The following is a 17,861-nucleotide window of genomic DNA, read 5'->3' on the forward strand; positions in this document are numbered from 1 at the left end:
ATTTATCTTGAAAAGCCATATAGGTAGGGCCACATGAATGGTGATCAGACTCTGGACTCTGGAGCCTGCCAGTTGATCAGCACTGAAGATTTAGGTGAGAGAAATAGGCAGTGAAGCAAAAAAAAAGTCTCATACAAGATCCATCTCCAGTAAGAAAAAGCAAGAGTCAAGGTACATATATACAACAATAACATCTCATAGTTCTTCCAAAGGTTCTGTAAAGTGTCATTACGCTACTATCTCACAAGACATCATCTTCTTGCAAGTACAGACCACCATCCGTCTCACAAGACATCATTTTCTTGCACGTACAGACCACCATCGGTCTCAATGGGCATAGAAGGCGGAGTTCCAGGTGGAATGCAATCGGCCCCGGCCTCACCTGCAATGCTACACAATGCCTCGGCGTCCTGAATAGCCCGATCAATATTGATTTGACCACTTAGCTCATTGATGAACTTGAGAAGGGTGTCGAAGTCCATCCCTTCCCCAATTATCCGCAGGCGGTACCTTTTCAAGATACCGACGCACAAGTACAGGTGAAAGTGTTCTGAAAAATAGTGAGTCCACAAAACTTCCCACAAGAGCATGATCTGATCAAAACTGAACTCCCTGCAATCCATAAGAATTTGGTGTGACTTGGAACTTAAGAGAGAGAGAGACTAACTGCTAACTGTGTTTTCTTTCTTTTCAAATAAATGCTTCAGAGCTCACTGAATAAATGCATTTCTGTACAATTTATCTCTGTCAATCAAAATATTTTTAAAATGGCATGAAACTGGTAATGGTGAAAACAGTTTGTGTTTGCCATACCAGGCCAGTAACCACTGGTATAGACTAAAAAATAACTTCACAGTGGTAGCCAGACATAAATCAGGCATACTGATTTATAGGCATCTTTTGGTTCGTTAGGTCTAAGAGAACTAATTTTGCTCTCCCTGCATGTGCATCTCTTTCCTTACTCTGCATCTCTTCCCTTTAACTCCAGATCTCTTACCATTAATTCTGCTAACATTTTGTTAAAGAAAAGAACCAGACATACCCCGACTGCCAAGTCGACTAAACTAGGTCTGGACTTAGGTAGGGCCTACTCACCAGCAAAAACCTAGGTTTAAAACCAAATTAAGTTATCAAACTCAAAAAGTAACTATCATGATTGATAGATTCGGTTTTTCCTGTCACAGCTGATTACTCCTCTTTTTGTGTCCTTTGTACATGATTGATGCCACTGGTAAATGTTTTGCTGAGAATGAGAGCTGGTAGAGTACCAAGAAGGCGCCAGCCTACTTGCGGTACAACCAATAAAGCTGTGCCAAATGTAAGTTGCAACAGCAGGGCACTATGATACAGTAATCCCAGCTGCTTGCACGAAATATTAACTACTAAGAATGCTTCTGGCCAGTAATACTAGGTGAAATTTGGCCTTGTTAGAAATATGGATGCAGATGGGGCAGTTCAGTTTGCCAGGTTTGCTGATCCACTTGGCCTGCTCAAAACTGTAAAGGCTATGTTTGGATGTCTGTAATGGACTCCCAGATTGGGATTTGGTATTCCCAGCTACCAATTCGGTTGTTTGGGTGCACATCAAAACGTCGAATGGAAATGGGCTCAAATACATCAGCGAATTCGCCATCTCACGCCCTCCCATGTTACGGAGCCATTTGCTACCAAAAGTTAAGAGGAAGTCCAGAGTGCCGAAACGGACCACGTGCATCCTAACTTAAAAGCTACGTGTGCTTTCACTTTCTGGATAACTTCTAAACCTTATGATTCCCTTAATTTGGCTACTGAAGAACACTCATTTTCTGCATATCTAGATTTCAGTAAAATTAATGAGTTACAACTGTATAACAATGGCTCTCTCCAAGAATTACAAGTCAGTAAGATGCAAACGCTGCAACTTTAAAATGAAGAATTTACCTTTTGAATTGTATAAGAACCCAGCGGAAACAGAAGAAGTAGTTTAGACAGTCGTTCTGCCTAAAATAGTTATGCAATGAAGGATCGAGAAGCTCCACCAGCTGAGGTAGGAAAAATATATACAAACTCAGTATGTTGTATTTATATTAGATTAAAAAGGTAAGAAATGGATGGAACCAATTACTATGAGACTAAGCTGAACAGCATTCATCAAAGACTTGAAATGAATAGCCATAGCATAGTTGGGATTAGAAGATACTCCCTCCGTTCCAAAATAGATGACTCAACTTTATATTAACTTTGTACTAAAATTAGTACAAAGTTGGGTCATCTATTTTGGAACGGAGAGAGTAGTAACCATGGGATTGATGCATAGCTATAAAAATAATACATTATAATTCAGCATCTTAAAAAGTTAAAGATATTTAAAGGCTTCAAAGGATATGAGTGCATTGCCATTTGTCAAAGAAACCGAGGGAATCATATAAGTATTAATTAACACAAACCATAAGTATGCCCAAAGTGAAAATGTTTTCCTTGATTTGCATTAGATACACCAACAAAACTATTCTAATAGATATAATATTGACCTCTAACAAGAATATCTACCGCGTACAGCTAGATTGGAAAAGGAGCAACATGATAATCAATAGTCCATATATACCTTGGATAATCCAAGTAGTTGAGCATGCATGCCATTCTGATCACGATTAAAATTGCCTCCTAGTCGTTCCATCAAAGAAGCAAAGCACCAAAATGCTTCGGACTCATCCTCCATGACATAAAGTATAGGTGCCAAGAAATCACTCATTCCCTGGAGGACAGATCATATATGAATATGGTATCGTTCCAACAAAACTGTAGACAAAACTTTATGGTCATCATAAAGAAAAATAAGTTTATGTAAGGTTTGAAGTTCAACTTTGTATCCCAAATAATCAGTTAATAAAGTTGCATAGATTTACAAGTTAATAACATAAAGATTTATTGGGTTGGTATACAGTACCAAGTACTCCCTCCGTTCCTAAATATAAGTCTTTTTAGACGATTTCAATATGGACTACATACGCAGCGAAATGCGTGAATCTCACTCTAAACTGTGTCTATATACATCCGTACCTAATCCACATTGAAATCTCTAAAAAGACTTATATTTAGAAATGGAGGGATTATCGATCATCAAACAGCTAATGTACCAACATGAAGCCGCTCTGTGTGTCAACACAGCGAAATAATGTCTAGGATGGCACACCTAACTCTCCTGAGTGTTGTATTAGATCTAAAACTGAGAATGAATGCATGCCAGGTGATTAGTAAATTCAACATCTATCTATGATGCTATTGTCTTAAACAAGCATGAGAATGAAGCATCTTCAAGCATTAAGACCAAAAGAAGGAAACAAAATAAGTAGTTGAAGACAGCTAGTGGACAGCTTGTTTCAGTTAAATGCCACACAGTTTCATTACATGGCGGGAATTGCAGATGCAGGGCTATATGTAAAGCACACTTACTTGACAATAACCCAGGTCAAAATTATAGAAGGAATATGTCACCAAGATGTCACGTAGAACTACAACATTTGGATTGTCATCTCCTTCATAGTAAGGAACAGATCTGTCTGTTCTCACCTTCATACCAAAAAAAGCGTCAAAATGTAAGCGAAAATAGTACAGTAGTACAGAATTATATACAAGGAGATGGTAGAAAGGATAAGAGGAAACTTATCCATACCACGTCTTTGTCAATAAGACCTTTTCTTTCCCTAAACTTGGTGAACCTTTTAGCTTGTGTGGTTGAGATACTCTGCAAATGCCACATGGTATAAGAATAATCACAATTATTTATTTAAAATGGAGATCGGTGTATCTCCTGATCTGAAAGCAATGAATATGATAAGAATTAAAACAGCTGGATGTGATCTAACAATACTTTGAATGGGTTGCTATTTATGCAAGCAACAGTATGCTTAACATAAATATCAGCCAATGTAATCACACCCAGAAACTGTGTCCAAACATTAATGTGCGACCATTCTCCTACTCGTCAAAACCAGAAATGCCTCGCAGACCATAAGCCTAAGAGAACAATATGTGTTTTATCTTCCTCATAAGCCAAATTCAGAGTTAAAAAAATTAACTATATCTATATAGTGCAACTGTGCAAGGGGATATGTCATGACCAGCATTCATAATTTATGCAGGAAAGGAGCAGCTTCGGGCACACTGAATTGCAGAAAATTAAACTTGTGAACCTTGACTAACCTTCCACTGGGATTTTATGGCTTCATATTCTTCTCGTTTCATGGCAGCAAGGTATTCCCTCTCAGCTTGTGTTGAATCATATTCATGATAACCCAACAAGAATTTCCAGACCTGCATGTTGAATATCAGTATATATGGATAAGATTGCCTTGCTGAGTAATTATGACACACAGAGTTAAGTACAACACCTCTTTTCTCAGAACATGATCGACTCCCCCATAGAAAATCTTCTTCCTCAGTGCCTTTGAATCCATAATTCTACCTTCAGGATCTAAGAAAGATCTCCACTGTCCAAAGATATTTATTCCCAAAAAATAGTAAGGATTCAGATGAAACAGAGAAGTACTGACATAGCATGATCAATACAGAAATAAGTGCCAGATGGTCGGTGATAAAGATCCATGAAACTAGGAACATGATGTTCAGTATAAATTCACACGGCTCCTGGTGACTGAAAAAAAAATATCAGACTAGCTTTTGGTAAAGCAATCCTTGTAAAGTGTTCAGCATGGTGCAGCTTAGCTTGTGGCATTACCAAGGATAAGTGGATAACTACAGGTTTGGACTGGAGGAAACAGGTAATGGCCTGCAAACTATCTAACCTTCAGAAACGGTGTTGTTCATACCAAAGGTTTCAGTATCTAATACAAAGGTTAGTAGGCCAGCCAGGAAGAGTAAGGTTTTGAACTTATGGGACACCTCCATTAGCAGGGGCGGGCCTAGGACCGGTGCTAGACGGTCCAGCCCAAGTAACCAAGGGAACATGTTGTACTGAAGACAAAAAATTCTGAATCTGAGTAGTCCAGCACCCTGTGACCGGTCAGCAGCCCACTTGGCCCCTCCCTTGGTCCGTTCCTGGGTGCACCCTTGTCCCTAACCTAAAGCTTCCTTAAAATCCAGGTCATAAACCAAAATTGAACATGATTGTTCCTAGAGTCTGAGCGAGAGACCAGGCAAATCTGGGAAGTGTGTACGTCCAACTTTATTGTTTTCAGTCCCACGATTGAACTGTACTTGATTGTCCTGAGGATCATAATATTTTATGATCATAAACACACTAGAAATCAAATGTCGGACTCATCCCAATTGTTTGGTTACACAACGTTCACAAGAGATGTATTACGCAAACTCGGTTACGGAACTAGCAACAATTACTACTGCTTCACAGCAGAATATGTGTAGTGCAACATGGATTTTTGCAAGGAAACATATATAGATGGTGACATAAAGTGCTCACAAAAATACATCAAATATCCGAGAATTGTTACCTCTTCAACAGTTAATGGGTTGCCTCTCTTTTTTCCCCACACCAGCAGTAACTCGTCAGACTACGAAAAGAGTAAGGAAACTGATGTTACACAAAATGAAGTATGCACAGTTCATAACCATGGAAGGTTAAGCAGGTTCAAACTTTCAATGTCATCACAATTCAGAACATAAAACTAAGCAGATCATTGTTTTCTAGAAAAAAATTCAAATCAAGTTTTCAAATTTGAGTTCATTAATTTACAGAAACTACAGTTAATAAAGTTCACTGGTGGTGAATTGACAGGTTATGATATTACATTTGAGCAAATGTCAGAAAAAATAGTAGCACAGCTTCAATTATCCGCCCGGTATAAGTGGCCTGCGGCCATGATCCTAATTTAAGCTTCGGAAGTTATTGCCAATTTGATTTAAATATATAAGTAAAATTAAATCTAAAAAGGAAGTAAAGTTCAAATGTGTGTCCAGACATCTGGTAAGCAACACTTCAAGAAGATGTATTTCAGTGCCGCAAGTTGTGGTGCCTGAATGGATACAAAGACAATACATCATGTAACATATGTTACCTCTACCGAGTCCGAGGGCAAAGAAGCATCATCCGGTGTTATTAGCTGATCTGCGTACTTGTCACTTGCTTTGTTGTCCAAAACATATTCTTGTTTTTGCCGTCCATAAGCATGAGAACCACTACTGTGATTTTCACGAAAGAGGCTTGATGTTGTCTCGCGCGCAAACTTCGTAACCAGTGAGAATTTCTCCAGAACTTGAAACGAAATGTCTCGGCCTGGATCACTCGATTTGCGCCTTTGCTTTGAGACATATTCAGACATGGTTGAAGGCCCCCCATATTTGGCATCATCTCCATGTCGTACTTCACTAACTGAACCAGTGAAGCTGAAGGAATTCTGTCGTGACATGGCATTAGCCACAGTGGCAACCCCTGGAAGCTCTAGAGATGACAGGCTTTTCTACAAAGGCATCAAAAGAGTTGGATTAAGGATGATGGCCTTTCTACAAGGAACAAGCGTAAATACTGCATCAGTAATCAGTAATCACTATAAGTTCAATTTGGTCAACACCTTGGTCAGAAAAAGAATTTTTTACCAATGATACTAGAAAGCCCAAACTTAACAGATTCACAAGGTCAACAGTTGCTGCAGGACAGAAAGAAGGGGGCCAAGGAACTAAAAAGAATCCCATTGATGGCATTGGGCCTTTTTACTATGACAGAGTAAGCTACCAACAGAATAACAAGATTCCAAATTATCAATTGAGAATGTTTTGCTCGATTCAAGAAGCTACAGCGGTATAACAAACCTGAAGAGGATCTTCAAAGTCGTTGACAAGAAATACATTAGGATCATCATCCGACCTACAACATAAAGAAAACATGTAACCACAAGCAGGTAAGAAAGACATTTGATACAAAGAGAAGTTAAATAGCATTTATAAATGTGGTTTCATAATCATGGGGATGTAGATCTTGTGGTCAGAGTTTGATGCTTCATTCAATTTCTTTCGAATAGGATGGATTGATGTTAAGATTCACAATCGAACTCTAGTAGAGTAGATGGCAAGGTCAACAGTCGGAGTTATCTCCCTGAGTTCAGAATATGTGGCACTAAGATGCTATCATACACAACAGGAGTAAAGCAAGACATGCATCGAGAAATTGTAGTTGAGAATATAGTTGATAGCCTTAATACATGACGCTTTCCGTTAAGGCATTTGTCAGTTGCTTTAAGTTCCATTTGTAGGAAGGCACAAGTTAGGCATTAATAAACAAAATATGTACAAACATGATTAAATATTTAGGATCACTGAGCCGAAAGAAGGAAACCTGATAATAAAGACATGCTGTTTCAATGTTGCGAACAATTCACGAATTCCGCCATTGTAGAAATAGAAAGGAGGAAAAGCCAAGCCTGCAGAAGTTGACAGACTAGATAAATAAGACTGGTCCCACTCATAAATTTGTCTGCCAGTGTGCTCATCTAATGATGATTGGGTCAGCTGGCAGAAGCAGAAATGCTAGGTGCGAACAATATATCTGAAAAAATCCGACCGCCAAGATATAAAAATCAAGCAGAGTTTCAAACCAGCTGCGAGATAAGAGGAACGAACACCAAGAAAAACACTTCACCTGATGAGAGAACAATGATTATGTACTCCAATCCAAATGTTGGGGTGTGCCTACGGATGAAGCGCACGTCACTTAGAGGCAAGGCCTGAATGGTGTACAAATTTCTATCTGCACAGAACCACATATGTAAAGAGTCAGGCACCATCGCTGCTGTGCTTCACTTGCCAAATTTAGTACGACCAAAGACGCAAACTATAGATTCCTACATTTTTCTATTTCTGCAGTGATTGAACTGGTTGAGAAACTGTTAACTCCCTCGTTTGGCTCCCAGCTCTGTCAAACATATCAGACGAAGCATTAGCAGAAGAAGCAGAACTGTATTGAGGTAGCAACTAGCCATAACTCATCCAAGTCTAATATCCAGTATACAGAGGATAATACTATGAAGTGGAAAACAGCAAGTAACATCCTCTCAATCATTGTCACATAAATGGCCGCAGAAGAGTGCAATATAAGCCAATGGGCATGCAGTCTGCTTAATAACACGGTTCCTCACAGCAGTTAAAAAGTGACAAGGTTCTGGCGCATGAGTTCTAATATCAATTTCTACCCCTAAATCATGCACTATCATGTACGAACCACCACACATTCATATTAGCTGGTTGTGATGTGGATAGCTCACCAGGAAGAGGGAGCCGAGCTGCAAGTAGAGGCGCAGCTTGCCGCTGATCCGGCCGGAGCCATACTGAGTGGGGTGGATGGTGACGCGCTCCTTCTCGTACACCACGTCCATCCTCGCCGTCTCCTCGGACCCTATGTCCGCCATGTCGGTCCGCATGGCCTTCGATCACCAGAACGACACCATGTCAGTAACCAGTTAAACCAAAAAGGGGAAAACACGCAGAATCGATTGCCGGTGGAACAACAGAAGTATCTATCTATCTATCCGATGCTAAAACAAGAGAAGAGGGCAAGAGCAAGCCCCGAACCCCGTCCTCCGGACTCACGAAACCGGCGAGCGAGCGAGCGACCTAACCAACCGATCGACTCGTCGGCGCCGGGCCCTGAACCCCAAACCGCGCTAGGAAGGAAGCGGAAGCGGAAACGGGGGAGGCGCGGGAGGGCGAGTGGTACCGCGTGGATGGAGGCGGGGACGGAGGCGGCGTCGGCGTAATCGGGGTCGTCGGAGAGGTCGTGCGGGTCCGGCGAGCGCGGGTGGCCCGCGTCGGCGGCGCCTGCTCCCCGCGCTGCTGGCTCTGCTTCCCCGCGCATCGATCCAGGGAGGGGAGGGGTGGGGTGGGGAGTCGGTCGCTGGGATTGGGTTTGCTGCTGATCTCGCTCGGGTTTTTGCCAGTCGCAATAATGGGGATCGACCATATAGCGCTGCGTTGGAGTGCTTGGCCCCGTGACCCCCGTCTCTCAGTTGCCCTCTCTCTTTGCTTTGCGAGAGCGTTGCAGTGCGGCGAAAGAATTCCCCGGCGATAATAAATAAACAAAACAAATAAATATCCCAGGCCAAATCATTTTTGGGCTGGAGAAAAATACAGGAGCGACGGAACGGCAGGTGAGACTTGACTGTTTAGCGCTGCTGGCGTTGCTTGGTGGAGGTGCATGTGCAAAAAATGCTTTCGTTTTTTCTCCAACGTATGGCGGAGGGCATCTTGTGGACAGATATGGTAGTAGTAATTTGCACTGGTGACTAAACAAGGGTGACGTGGCATACGGTACGGGTGCCAACGGAAAGCGACCACATCCGCAACCAAGTTGCTTTTGCTAGCAACTCCAGGCTTGGTCTCGACTCTGGGTAATAGTAACAGGTCGGTCGTGCCTTAGAGACAAAGGCAGGGAAAGAAATCAGCGTCACCTTAGCCGCGTGAGCAAGGACCCGCAGTCACACGGACGGAACCACGGAATCACGGCAGCTGTTAGATCACAACTTTACGCAGGCAGACTCCCGTCGGCAAGTAGGGGCCTGTTCGGAAACACTCTGGCTCCAAACTTCGCGGAGCTGAAATGGCAGAGGGGAGCGGAGCGCAGTTCATTTTTGCGGAGCTGCCATTTTGTCGCTCCGCATTCCAGCGCTGAGCGGAGCGGAGTAGCTGGAGCGGTCCGTTGCCAAACAGGTACTAGGTCGATGTCCGTTGAAGACCAGGCAGACTCGCAGTGGCCCATTGAAGATGAAATAAGAGTATCTACAGCCGGCATCTCAAACCCGCCTCAAACGTCTGAGCGGACAACTGGGTCACTGACGGGTCATCAAAAAGCGACCCAGACGGACTCATCAAACGCGCGCTGACCGATACCCTCTTATATTCAGCCCAAATCCGGGACGGATATGGAGGCGCCCGGACGCGTCCACCACGCCGGACTAGCGATGGGGCCTCACAGAAAAACATCTCTGAAACTCGACGGTCTAAGCTCGTCACCTCCATCGAACCGATGGCGTGGCGCCACTCTGACGGGTCGCGTAGTGCCTAGTCTGGCTATTTAAGCCAACCGCCGGCATCAAAACCCTACACGTCCACATTTCCCTCCGCCCATCCGTCAGTGCGCCAGGCTGCAACTCCTTAAGCAAATATGGGCAAGGTGCGAAGCCCGGATCGCCACGGGACTACCAGACCCTGCACCCATCAAAGCCCTCCCCTTGTTCCGGCTAACAGCACCGCCTCCCGCTTGTTGCAGACTCATCATAGTTCAACGCTTTGCTCTCACGCAAAAATCAAGGACCCCAATAACCAGCGAACATTTTTTATGACAAATTCTTTAAAAACACATGACAATTTCTTCATAACCACATGGCAAATTCTGGCAAACAAACACTTCAAGGAGTTGCCATACTTCCAACACAAGCCCCATGTTACATTATGCTAGAACAACCGATCAACGTGCTCAGCTGGAATGTGAGGGGTCTAAACAACCCAGACCGAAAAGCCACTGTCCATGAAACGATCGCAGCATCGCCGTGCCAAATTGCCTGCTTGCAAGAGTCCAAACTCGGCAATGTTGATCAATTCACCGCTGCCTTCCTTGGGGGAAATAGACTTTGCGGTTTCGCGCAACGCCTGATGAAGCTATGTACCTAGGGTAGGGTCATGGACCTGTCCCAGCTGCCCTACCCAAGGACATCTCAAGAAGAAATCACCTTCCAATCGACTTGGAGGTGTTCCACTCGACAAACTCGAAAACACTCGACCAAGAAGCAATCACTCGACCAAGATCCAACCACCCGACGGCCAGGAGACCTAAAGGCACTCCGCACGCTAACGGTCGGTTATTAAGTAGTTTTTATGGTCATCATAGCACTTTATTAGAGGCGTTACCAGTAACGTCCGACCTTAATCTATTTAAGACCCTGCACAACTGAGGGCCGGAGGGGTCCGGCGAACTCTATATAAGCCACCCCCCTCCTCAGTGTAAAGGGTTCGCACCCCTGTAATTCATACACGCATAATCCAGTCGACCGCCTCCGGGCTCCGAGACATAGGGCTATTACTTCCTCCGAGAAGGGCCTGAACTCATAAACCTCGTGTGCTTACAACTTCTCCATAGCTAAGATCTTGCCTCTCCATACCTACCCCCCTACATTACTATCAGACTTAGAACCACAACAGTTGGCGCCCACCGTGGGGCAGGTGTTTTAGCGATTTGTTGGAGGAGTTGCGATCTTTTCCGATCCAAATCATCATGGTTTCTGGCGGAGGTTTGGTGGAGGGCCGCGAGATCCGTCTCGGCGCGCTCACGTTCATCGCCGACGACTCCGCTTGGCTTCAGGAGGCTCCGCTCGATGTGGACGCACTCCCTGTCCGCAGGGCGACGCACTTTCGCGCGTGCGTCCGCGGCGTCCTCTTGCGGCAACCATCGACCCACTATCGGTCGGCTCCTGTGCTGTCCTCCCTCCCTGTTTCCCGTCGGTGCAAGCGCTCCGGTCGGTCGAGACTTTAGCGGTGGGTGAGACACGCGGTGGCACACCAGTCGGCCACCCCTCAAGTCGCGGCGATCGAGCCCGACGAATCCCTCTACGGCATGTTCGACCTGTCGACTGGCTCCGCAGAGACCGCATCTGAGTGCGACAACAGTGATCCGGCGGCGGAGGTTCTGATGGTCGATGGACCACTCAGTCCTCCCGGTTTTCCCCGCACCGACGGAGGCGCAGGTGGAGGCGACCCGTCGCGTCCCCATGAGGAATATCTCCCCGAGCCTCTCACGTCGCTGCAGAGAGAAGAACTTCGTCGCCGGAACATGGATGCACTGCACACTCCTATCGTTGGAGAAACCCCCGAGGCTCGTGCCTTAGAGGACGCGCGCCTGGCAAACTTGGCCGAGCGCACCCGACTGGAGAACCTCTAGCGAGCACTCGATGAGCGTGCGCGACAACGGGTTCCAGAATCCAGTTGACGTCAGCTCTTTCCGCCCCCGCGGGTATATCGAACTCCGATTCAAAACTTAGCAACTGCAGCCCGTATAGCAGAGTCGATTCAGCCTTCCCAGTCGGAGGCTGGCAGAGGCTTGCTGCAGATCAGAGCGTTACTCCGAGCAGCAGGAGACCAGAATTCCGCTGTTTCTCAGTCGCGGAACAAGATTCATAGCAGATCCATTGCTGCAGACACAGTCCAGTCGGCTCATAGCCCAAGATCGCCCCCGAGGCGTGAGGGACATGGGGACCGGCGGAATCAGTACCGGAACCGTGAGCAGTATGATCACCGATTCGGTCGTGACGATCAACGTCGAGTGCCCACCCCTCCCCCGAGGAGCGGGTCGTATGTGCCTCGACAGCAGGATGACATGCGCCCTCATAGTGTTGGGCGAAGGATTCCAGTCGACCCCAGGGAACCAGGCTTTGATGCGAGATCCATTCTCGTTCAAGGTTTGGTCGACAGGAACAGAGCTCACCGAGAAGGTCACGACAGAGATGCACCTACCAACAGCGGAGTACATGTTTCGGGGCCAGAGTGCTTTAGTAGAGACATTAGGGCCGCTGTGATTCCTCCCAACTTCAGGTTGGCGACTGGGGTTAGTAAGTTCACTGGTGAGTCCAAGCCCAATACTTGGCTTGAAGACTACCGAGTGGCCGTCCAGATTGGCGGTGGCAATGATGAGGTGGCCATGAAGCACCTGCCTCTCATGTTGGAGGGCTCGGCCAGAGCATGGTTGAATCAGTTAGCACCCAGCAGCATTTACACTTGGGAAGATCTCGCGCGAGTGTTTGTCACCACATTTGAAGGAACATGCAAGCGACCAGCAGGGCTGACGGAACTGCGGTCCTGCGTGCAGAAGCCGAATGAGACTTTGAGGGATTACATCCAGAGATGGATCACGTTACATCACACGGTAGAGAATGTGCCTGACCATCAAGCGGTCTGTGCCTTCAAAGAAGGCGTCAAGTACAGAGAACTGAATCTGAAATTCGGTCGAACCGGAGACATGTCCCTGAATTAGATGATGGAGGTTGCCACCAAGTACGCTAATGTGAAGATGAGGATCGACTCAGGAGCGGCAAGCTCAAGTCAGTCGTTCAAGAAACCGGAGGAGGAAATTCCAATCGGAAATAGAAGTGGAAAGCCGAGCCAGCTGCTCCTGGGGAAGCCTTGGCTGTAACTCAAGGAAAGTTTAAGGGGAAACCCAAAGGACCTTGGAACCCCAAGAAAGTTAAAGACCAGGACGGAAATGATGTGTTGGATTTGCCATGTCACATCCACACCAAGAAAGATGAAAAGGTAATTTCATTTACCCGAAACATACCACTCGACAGTGTCGACTCTTGATCCAGCAGTTCCAGGGCAAGCAGCCCAAAGATAAGGAAAAGGAGTCGGACAAAGTTGAGGACAAGGAATATAGTGACGATGGATACCCCCAGGTCAATTTCACCCTGATGATTTTTGCTGATGTTGAAAGCAAAAGTCGACTGAAAGTTATCAACCGAGAGGTGAATATGTTGCTCCAGCGACACCCAGTTATCTGAAGTGGTCTCAGACTGCCATCACATTCGACCGGTCCGATCACCCAACGCACATTGCCACCCCTGGGAGGCAAGCTTTGGTGGTCGACCCAGTTGTTGAAGGCACTCGACTGACCAAAGTCTTGATGGATGGTGGCAGTGGTTTGAACATACTATATGCTAGGACGTTGAAAGGGATGGGTATTCCGATGTCCAGACTCAGTCCCAGCAACATGAGTTTCCATGGAGTCATTCCTGGGAAGAAGGCTGAATCACTTGGCCAGATTGCTCTTGATGTGGTTTTTGGTGATTCCAAGAATTACCGCAAAGAAAAGTTGACGTTTGAAGTTGTAGACTTCCAGAGTGCATATCACACTATTTTGGGCAGGCCGGCTTATGCACGCTTCATGGCCCGACCATGTTATGTGTATCTCAAATTGAAGATGCCTGGCCCCAAAGGTGTGATCACTGTTACGGGCAATCGGAAAAAAGCAGAAGAATGTTTTCAGAAATGTTCAAAGATCGCTGATGCTCAGATGGTAGTGGTGGAGCTGCAGGAATACCAGAAGACTGCAGACCCGAGTGATTTGTTGCGAGCCAAGAAGCCCGCTACAGAATCAGCTTTTCAGTCGTCTGGCGAAACGAAGACAGCTCACATCCACCCGACCAATCCCAGCGCTGCTCCAACTCATATCTCAACAACACTCGACTCCAAATAGGAAGAAGCGCTCATCCAGTTCCTCCGTGAGAACTGGGACATTTTCGCATGGAAGCCTTCTGACATGCCAGGTGTTCCCAGGGAGCTGGCTGAGCATCGCCTATGAGTCGACTCAAAAATAAAACCTGTCAAAGAACATCTCTGACGGTCCGCCGTCCAAAAGAGAAAGGCTATTGGCGAGGAGGTGGCTCGTCTCTTAGCAGCGGAGTTCATCCGAGAGATCTACCACTTCGAGTGGCTCGCCAACGTTGTCATGGTCCCCAAGAAGGACAAGTCACTTCGCATGTGCATTGACTTTAAACATATCAATCGGGCCTGCCCGAAAGATCATTTTCCTCTCCCCCGCATCGACCAGATAGTCGACTCGACTGCAGGATGTGAGCGACTGTCTTTTTTAGACGCCTATTCTGGGTACCATCAGATCCGTCTGTATGGGCCTGACGAGATCAAAACAGCTTTCATCACTCCATTCGGGTGCTTCTGTTATGTTACCATGCCATTCGGCCTCAAGAATGCCGGAGCCACATTCATGAGGATGATTCAGAAGTGTTTGCTCACTCAAATCAGTCGGAATGTGGAAGCATACATGGATGATATTGTGGTCAAGTCACGGAAGGGTTCCGACCTGCTGACTAACCTTGCTGAAACCTTTGCCAACCTCAGGAGGTATGACATCAAGCTTAATCCATCAAAGTGCACATTCGGAGTTCCTGGTGGAAAGTTACTCGGTTTCCTCGTTTCCGAACGGGGAATCGACGCAAATCCGGAAATAGTCGGTACTATACTTCGAATGAAAAGTCCTGTGCGAGTGCACAACGTCCAAAAGCTTACTGGTTGCTTGGCCGCTTTAAGTCGATTCATCTCTCGTCTCGGTGAAAAGGCATTGCCTCTTTCCCGATTGATGAAGAAGTCGGACAAGTTCGAGTGGACTCATGAAGCTGATGCAGCGTTTGCAGAGCTCAAAGCTCTGCTCTCCACCCAGCCGGTGCTTGCTGCCTCAATCAGCAAAGAGCCTTTGCTGCTTTACATCGCAGCCACGGGACAAGTCGTCAGTACGGTACTGACGGTCGAGCGGGAAGAAGAAGGAAAAGCCTTCAAAGTTCAGCGCCCATTGTATTATATTTCTGAAGTTTTGACCCCATCGAAGCAAAGATATCCTCACTATTAGAAGCTTGTATATGGGATTTATATGACCACAAAGAAGGACGCTCACTACTTCTCTGATCATTCCATTACATTCGTCAGCGACGCTCCATTGTCAGAGATCCTGCATAACAGAGATGCGACTGGTCGAGTGGCAAAATGGGCGATTGAACTCCTTCCTCTAGATATCAAGTTTGAGGCAAAGAAAGCTATCAAGTCCCAAGCAATAGCAGATTTCGTCGCCGAGTGGATTGAACAGCAACTACCGACTCAAGTTCACTCGGAGCATTGGACCATGTTCTTCGACGGTTCCAAAATGCTCAATGGTTCCGGTGCCGAAGTGGTACTGGTTTCCCCCCGAGGGGATAAGCTCAGATATGTTCTTCAAATCCACTTTGATTCCTCCAATAACGAGGCAGAATATGAAGCACTTTTATATGGGTTGCGCATGGCCATTTCGCTCGGCGTCCGTCGCCTCATGGTCTATGGCGACTCAGATTTGGTGATTAATCAAGTGATGAAGGAATGGGACGTCAGAAGTCCAGCCATGACTGGTTATTGCAATGCAGTGAGAAAGCTGGAGAAGAAATTCGAGGGGTTAGAACTTCATCACATACCCCGACTGAAAAATCAAGCAGCCGATGATTTGGCGAAAATAGGTTCCAAAAGAGAAGCCATTCCCAGCAATGTGTTTTTGGAACACATCCACACACCATCAGTTCAGGAGGATCCCTTCACTGAAGAAGCCCCGCAGCCAAAAAGTGCCACAGATCCAATTGAAGTTGAAGTTCCAGCTGTGGTCGACCTGGTCATGGAAGTCTTGATCATCACTCCCGAGTGGATAATACCGTACATTGAGTACATCCTAAGGAAAGAACTCCCAGAGGACGAGGAAGAGGCTCGACAGATTGTCCATCGATCCAAGGCCTTTACAATCATAAAGGGACAGTTGTATAGAGAAAGCGCGACTGGAGTCAGTCAGAAGTGTATAACACTAGAAGAAGGTCAGATGATCCTTGATGATATCCACCCGGGGACCTGTGGTCATCATGCGTCCTCTCGGACCATTGTGGCCAAAGCATACCGAGCGGGATTCTACTGGCCAAGGGCCAATGAAATGGCAAAAGAGATAGTCGACAAATGTGAAGGATGTCAGTATTACTCCAATATGTCGCACAAGCCCGCGTCAGCCCTGAAAACCATTCCACTTGTCTGGCCCTTCGCTGTTTGGGGGCTGGACATGGTTGGACCACTGAGAACAGGCAGGAGCGGCTTCACTCATGTGCTAGTAGCAGTCGACAAGTTCACCAAATGGATTGAAGCTAAGCCTATCAAGAATCTTGATGCTTGCACTGCTATCAGTTTCATCAGAGAGTTGATATTCAGATATGGAGTTCCGCACAACATCATCACTGACAATGGGTCAAACTTCGATTCCGACAAATTCAGGGCCTTTTGCGCCTCTCAAGGCACACGAGTCGACTCGGTCGCTCACCCCCAGTCGAATGGACAAGCGGAAAGAGCAAACGGCCTAATTCTCAAAGGACTGAAACCTCGATTGATGCGCGATCTCAAGCATGCAGCAGGTGCACGGGTCGACGAGCTTCCATCAGTCCTTTGGGGATTGAGGACAACCCCAAACCGATCGACCGGAAGAACCCCATTCTTTCTGGTCTACGGGGCCGAAGCAGTTTTGCCAAGTGACCTGCTTCACAATGCACCCCGAGTCGAGCTCTACTCTGAAGATGAAGCAGAACAAGCCCGGCGGGACGCAGTCGACCTCCTGGAAGAAGAAAGAGAAATGGCCATGATCCGATCGACCATCTATCAGCAAGACTTGCGTCGATTCCATGCCAGAAATGTGAAGAGTCGAGCCTTCCAAGAAGGAGACTTGGTCCTCCGAGTGGATCAACAGAAACCACACAAACTCGCTCCTACTTGGGAAGTCCCTTCATAGTCACCAGAGTTCTCCACAATGGAGCGTACCACCTTTATAATGTCGATCGCCAGATTGATGAGCCACGAGCCTGGAATGCGGAGCTGCTCCACCCCTTTTATACTTGAATTCTCACTCGGATGAGATGTAATAAGAAAAACTTCTGTAGTTTATTTATCAAAGACAAGAGCGGTATAATTTTCCCAGTGATTGTTATTGCTTTTGTTTGCGTGAGAAATCCCCCGGCGGGTGGCTTAGATGCAAATCGGTTTCGCCTAAGTTTGTAAAAATAATTTCCTACCGAGTGGTGAGCCAGCCTCCCACTCCGAGGCTTAGCTGCGAACCCGTTTCGCCTAAGTATTTGAAAATCCTACCGAGTGACGAGCCAGCCTCCCACTCGGGGGCTTAGCTGTAGTCCAATACTCGCCTAAGTATTTGAAAAATCCTACCGAGTGGAGAGCGACCCTCCCACTCGGGGGCTTAGCTGCAGTCCAGTACTCGCCTAAGTATTTGAAAATCCTACCGAGTGGAGAGCGACCCCCCCACTCGGGGGCTTAGCTGCAGTCCAGTACTCGCCTAAGTATTTGAAAAATCCTAC

General features: G+C 46.3%; 1 protein-coding gene across 1 annotated transcript; it reads right to left on the reverse strand.

Annotated features, from left to right (window-relative positions):
- Positions 1-111: 111 nt before the first annotated feature.
- On the reverse strand, positions 112-8,958 carry LOC119317614 (GTPase-activating protein gyp7-like). Its single transcript, XM_037592098.1, has 15 exons — positions 8,666-8,958; positions 8,214-8,372; positions 7,798-7,864; positions 7,592-7,699; positions 7,289-7,373; positions 6,766-6,820; positions 6,015-6,416; positions 5,451-5,510; positions 4,371-4,469; positions 4,183-4,293; positions 3,653-3,724; positions 3,433-3,549; positions 2,585-2,734; positions 1,921-2,021; positions 112-612 (listed from the first exon to the last, which is right to left on the reverse strand). Exons 1-15 carry the CDS (start codon positions 8,906-8,908, stop codon positions 285-287), a joined length of 2,157 nt encoding a protein of 718 aa, XP_037447995.1. The 5' UTR covers positions 8,909-8,958; the 3' UTR covers positions 112-284.
- Positions 8,959-17,861: the final 8,903 nt, after the last annotated feature.

The sequence above is a fragment of the Triticum dicoccoides genome, chromosome 6A (assembly GCF_002162155.2).
Source record: "Triticum dicoccoides isolate Atlit2015 ecotype Zavitan chromosome 6A, WEW_v2.0, whole genome shotgun sequence".
NCBI classification, from domain to species: domain Eukaryota; kingdom Viridiplantae; phylum Streptophyta; class Magnoliopsida; order Poales; family Poaceae; genus Triticum; species Triticum dicoccoides.

Excerpts from the sequence above, each read along its gene's own strand:
- LOC119317614 (XM_037592098.1), bottom strand. The coding sequence starts at position 8,908 with ATGGTCGATCCCCATTATTGCGACTGGCAAAAACCCGAGCGAGATCAG. Across the intron at positions 7,700-7,797 it reads CACTGCAGAAATAGAAAAAT|ATAGAAATTTGTACACCATT; the intron begins GTAGGAATCTAT and ends GGTTCTGTGCAG. Across the intron at positions 6,417-6,765 it reads ACTTTGAAGATCCTCTTCAG|AAAAGCCTGTCATCTCTAGA; the intron begins GTTTGTTATACC and ends ATGCCTTTGTAG.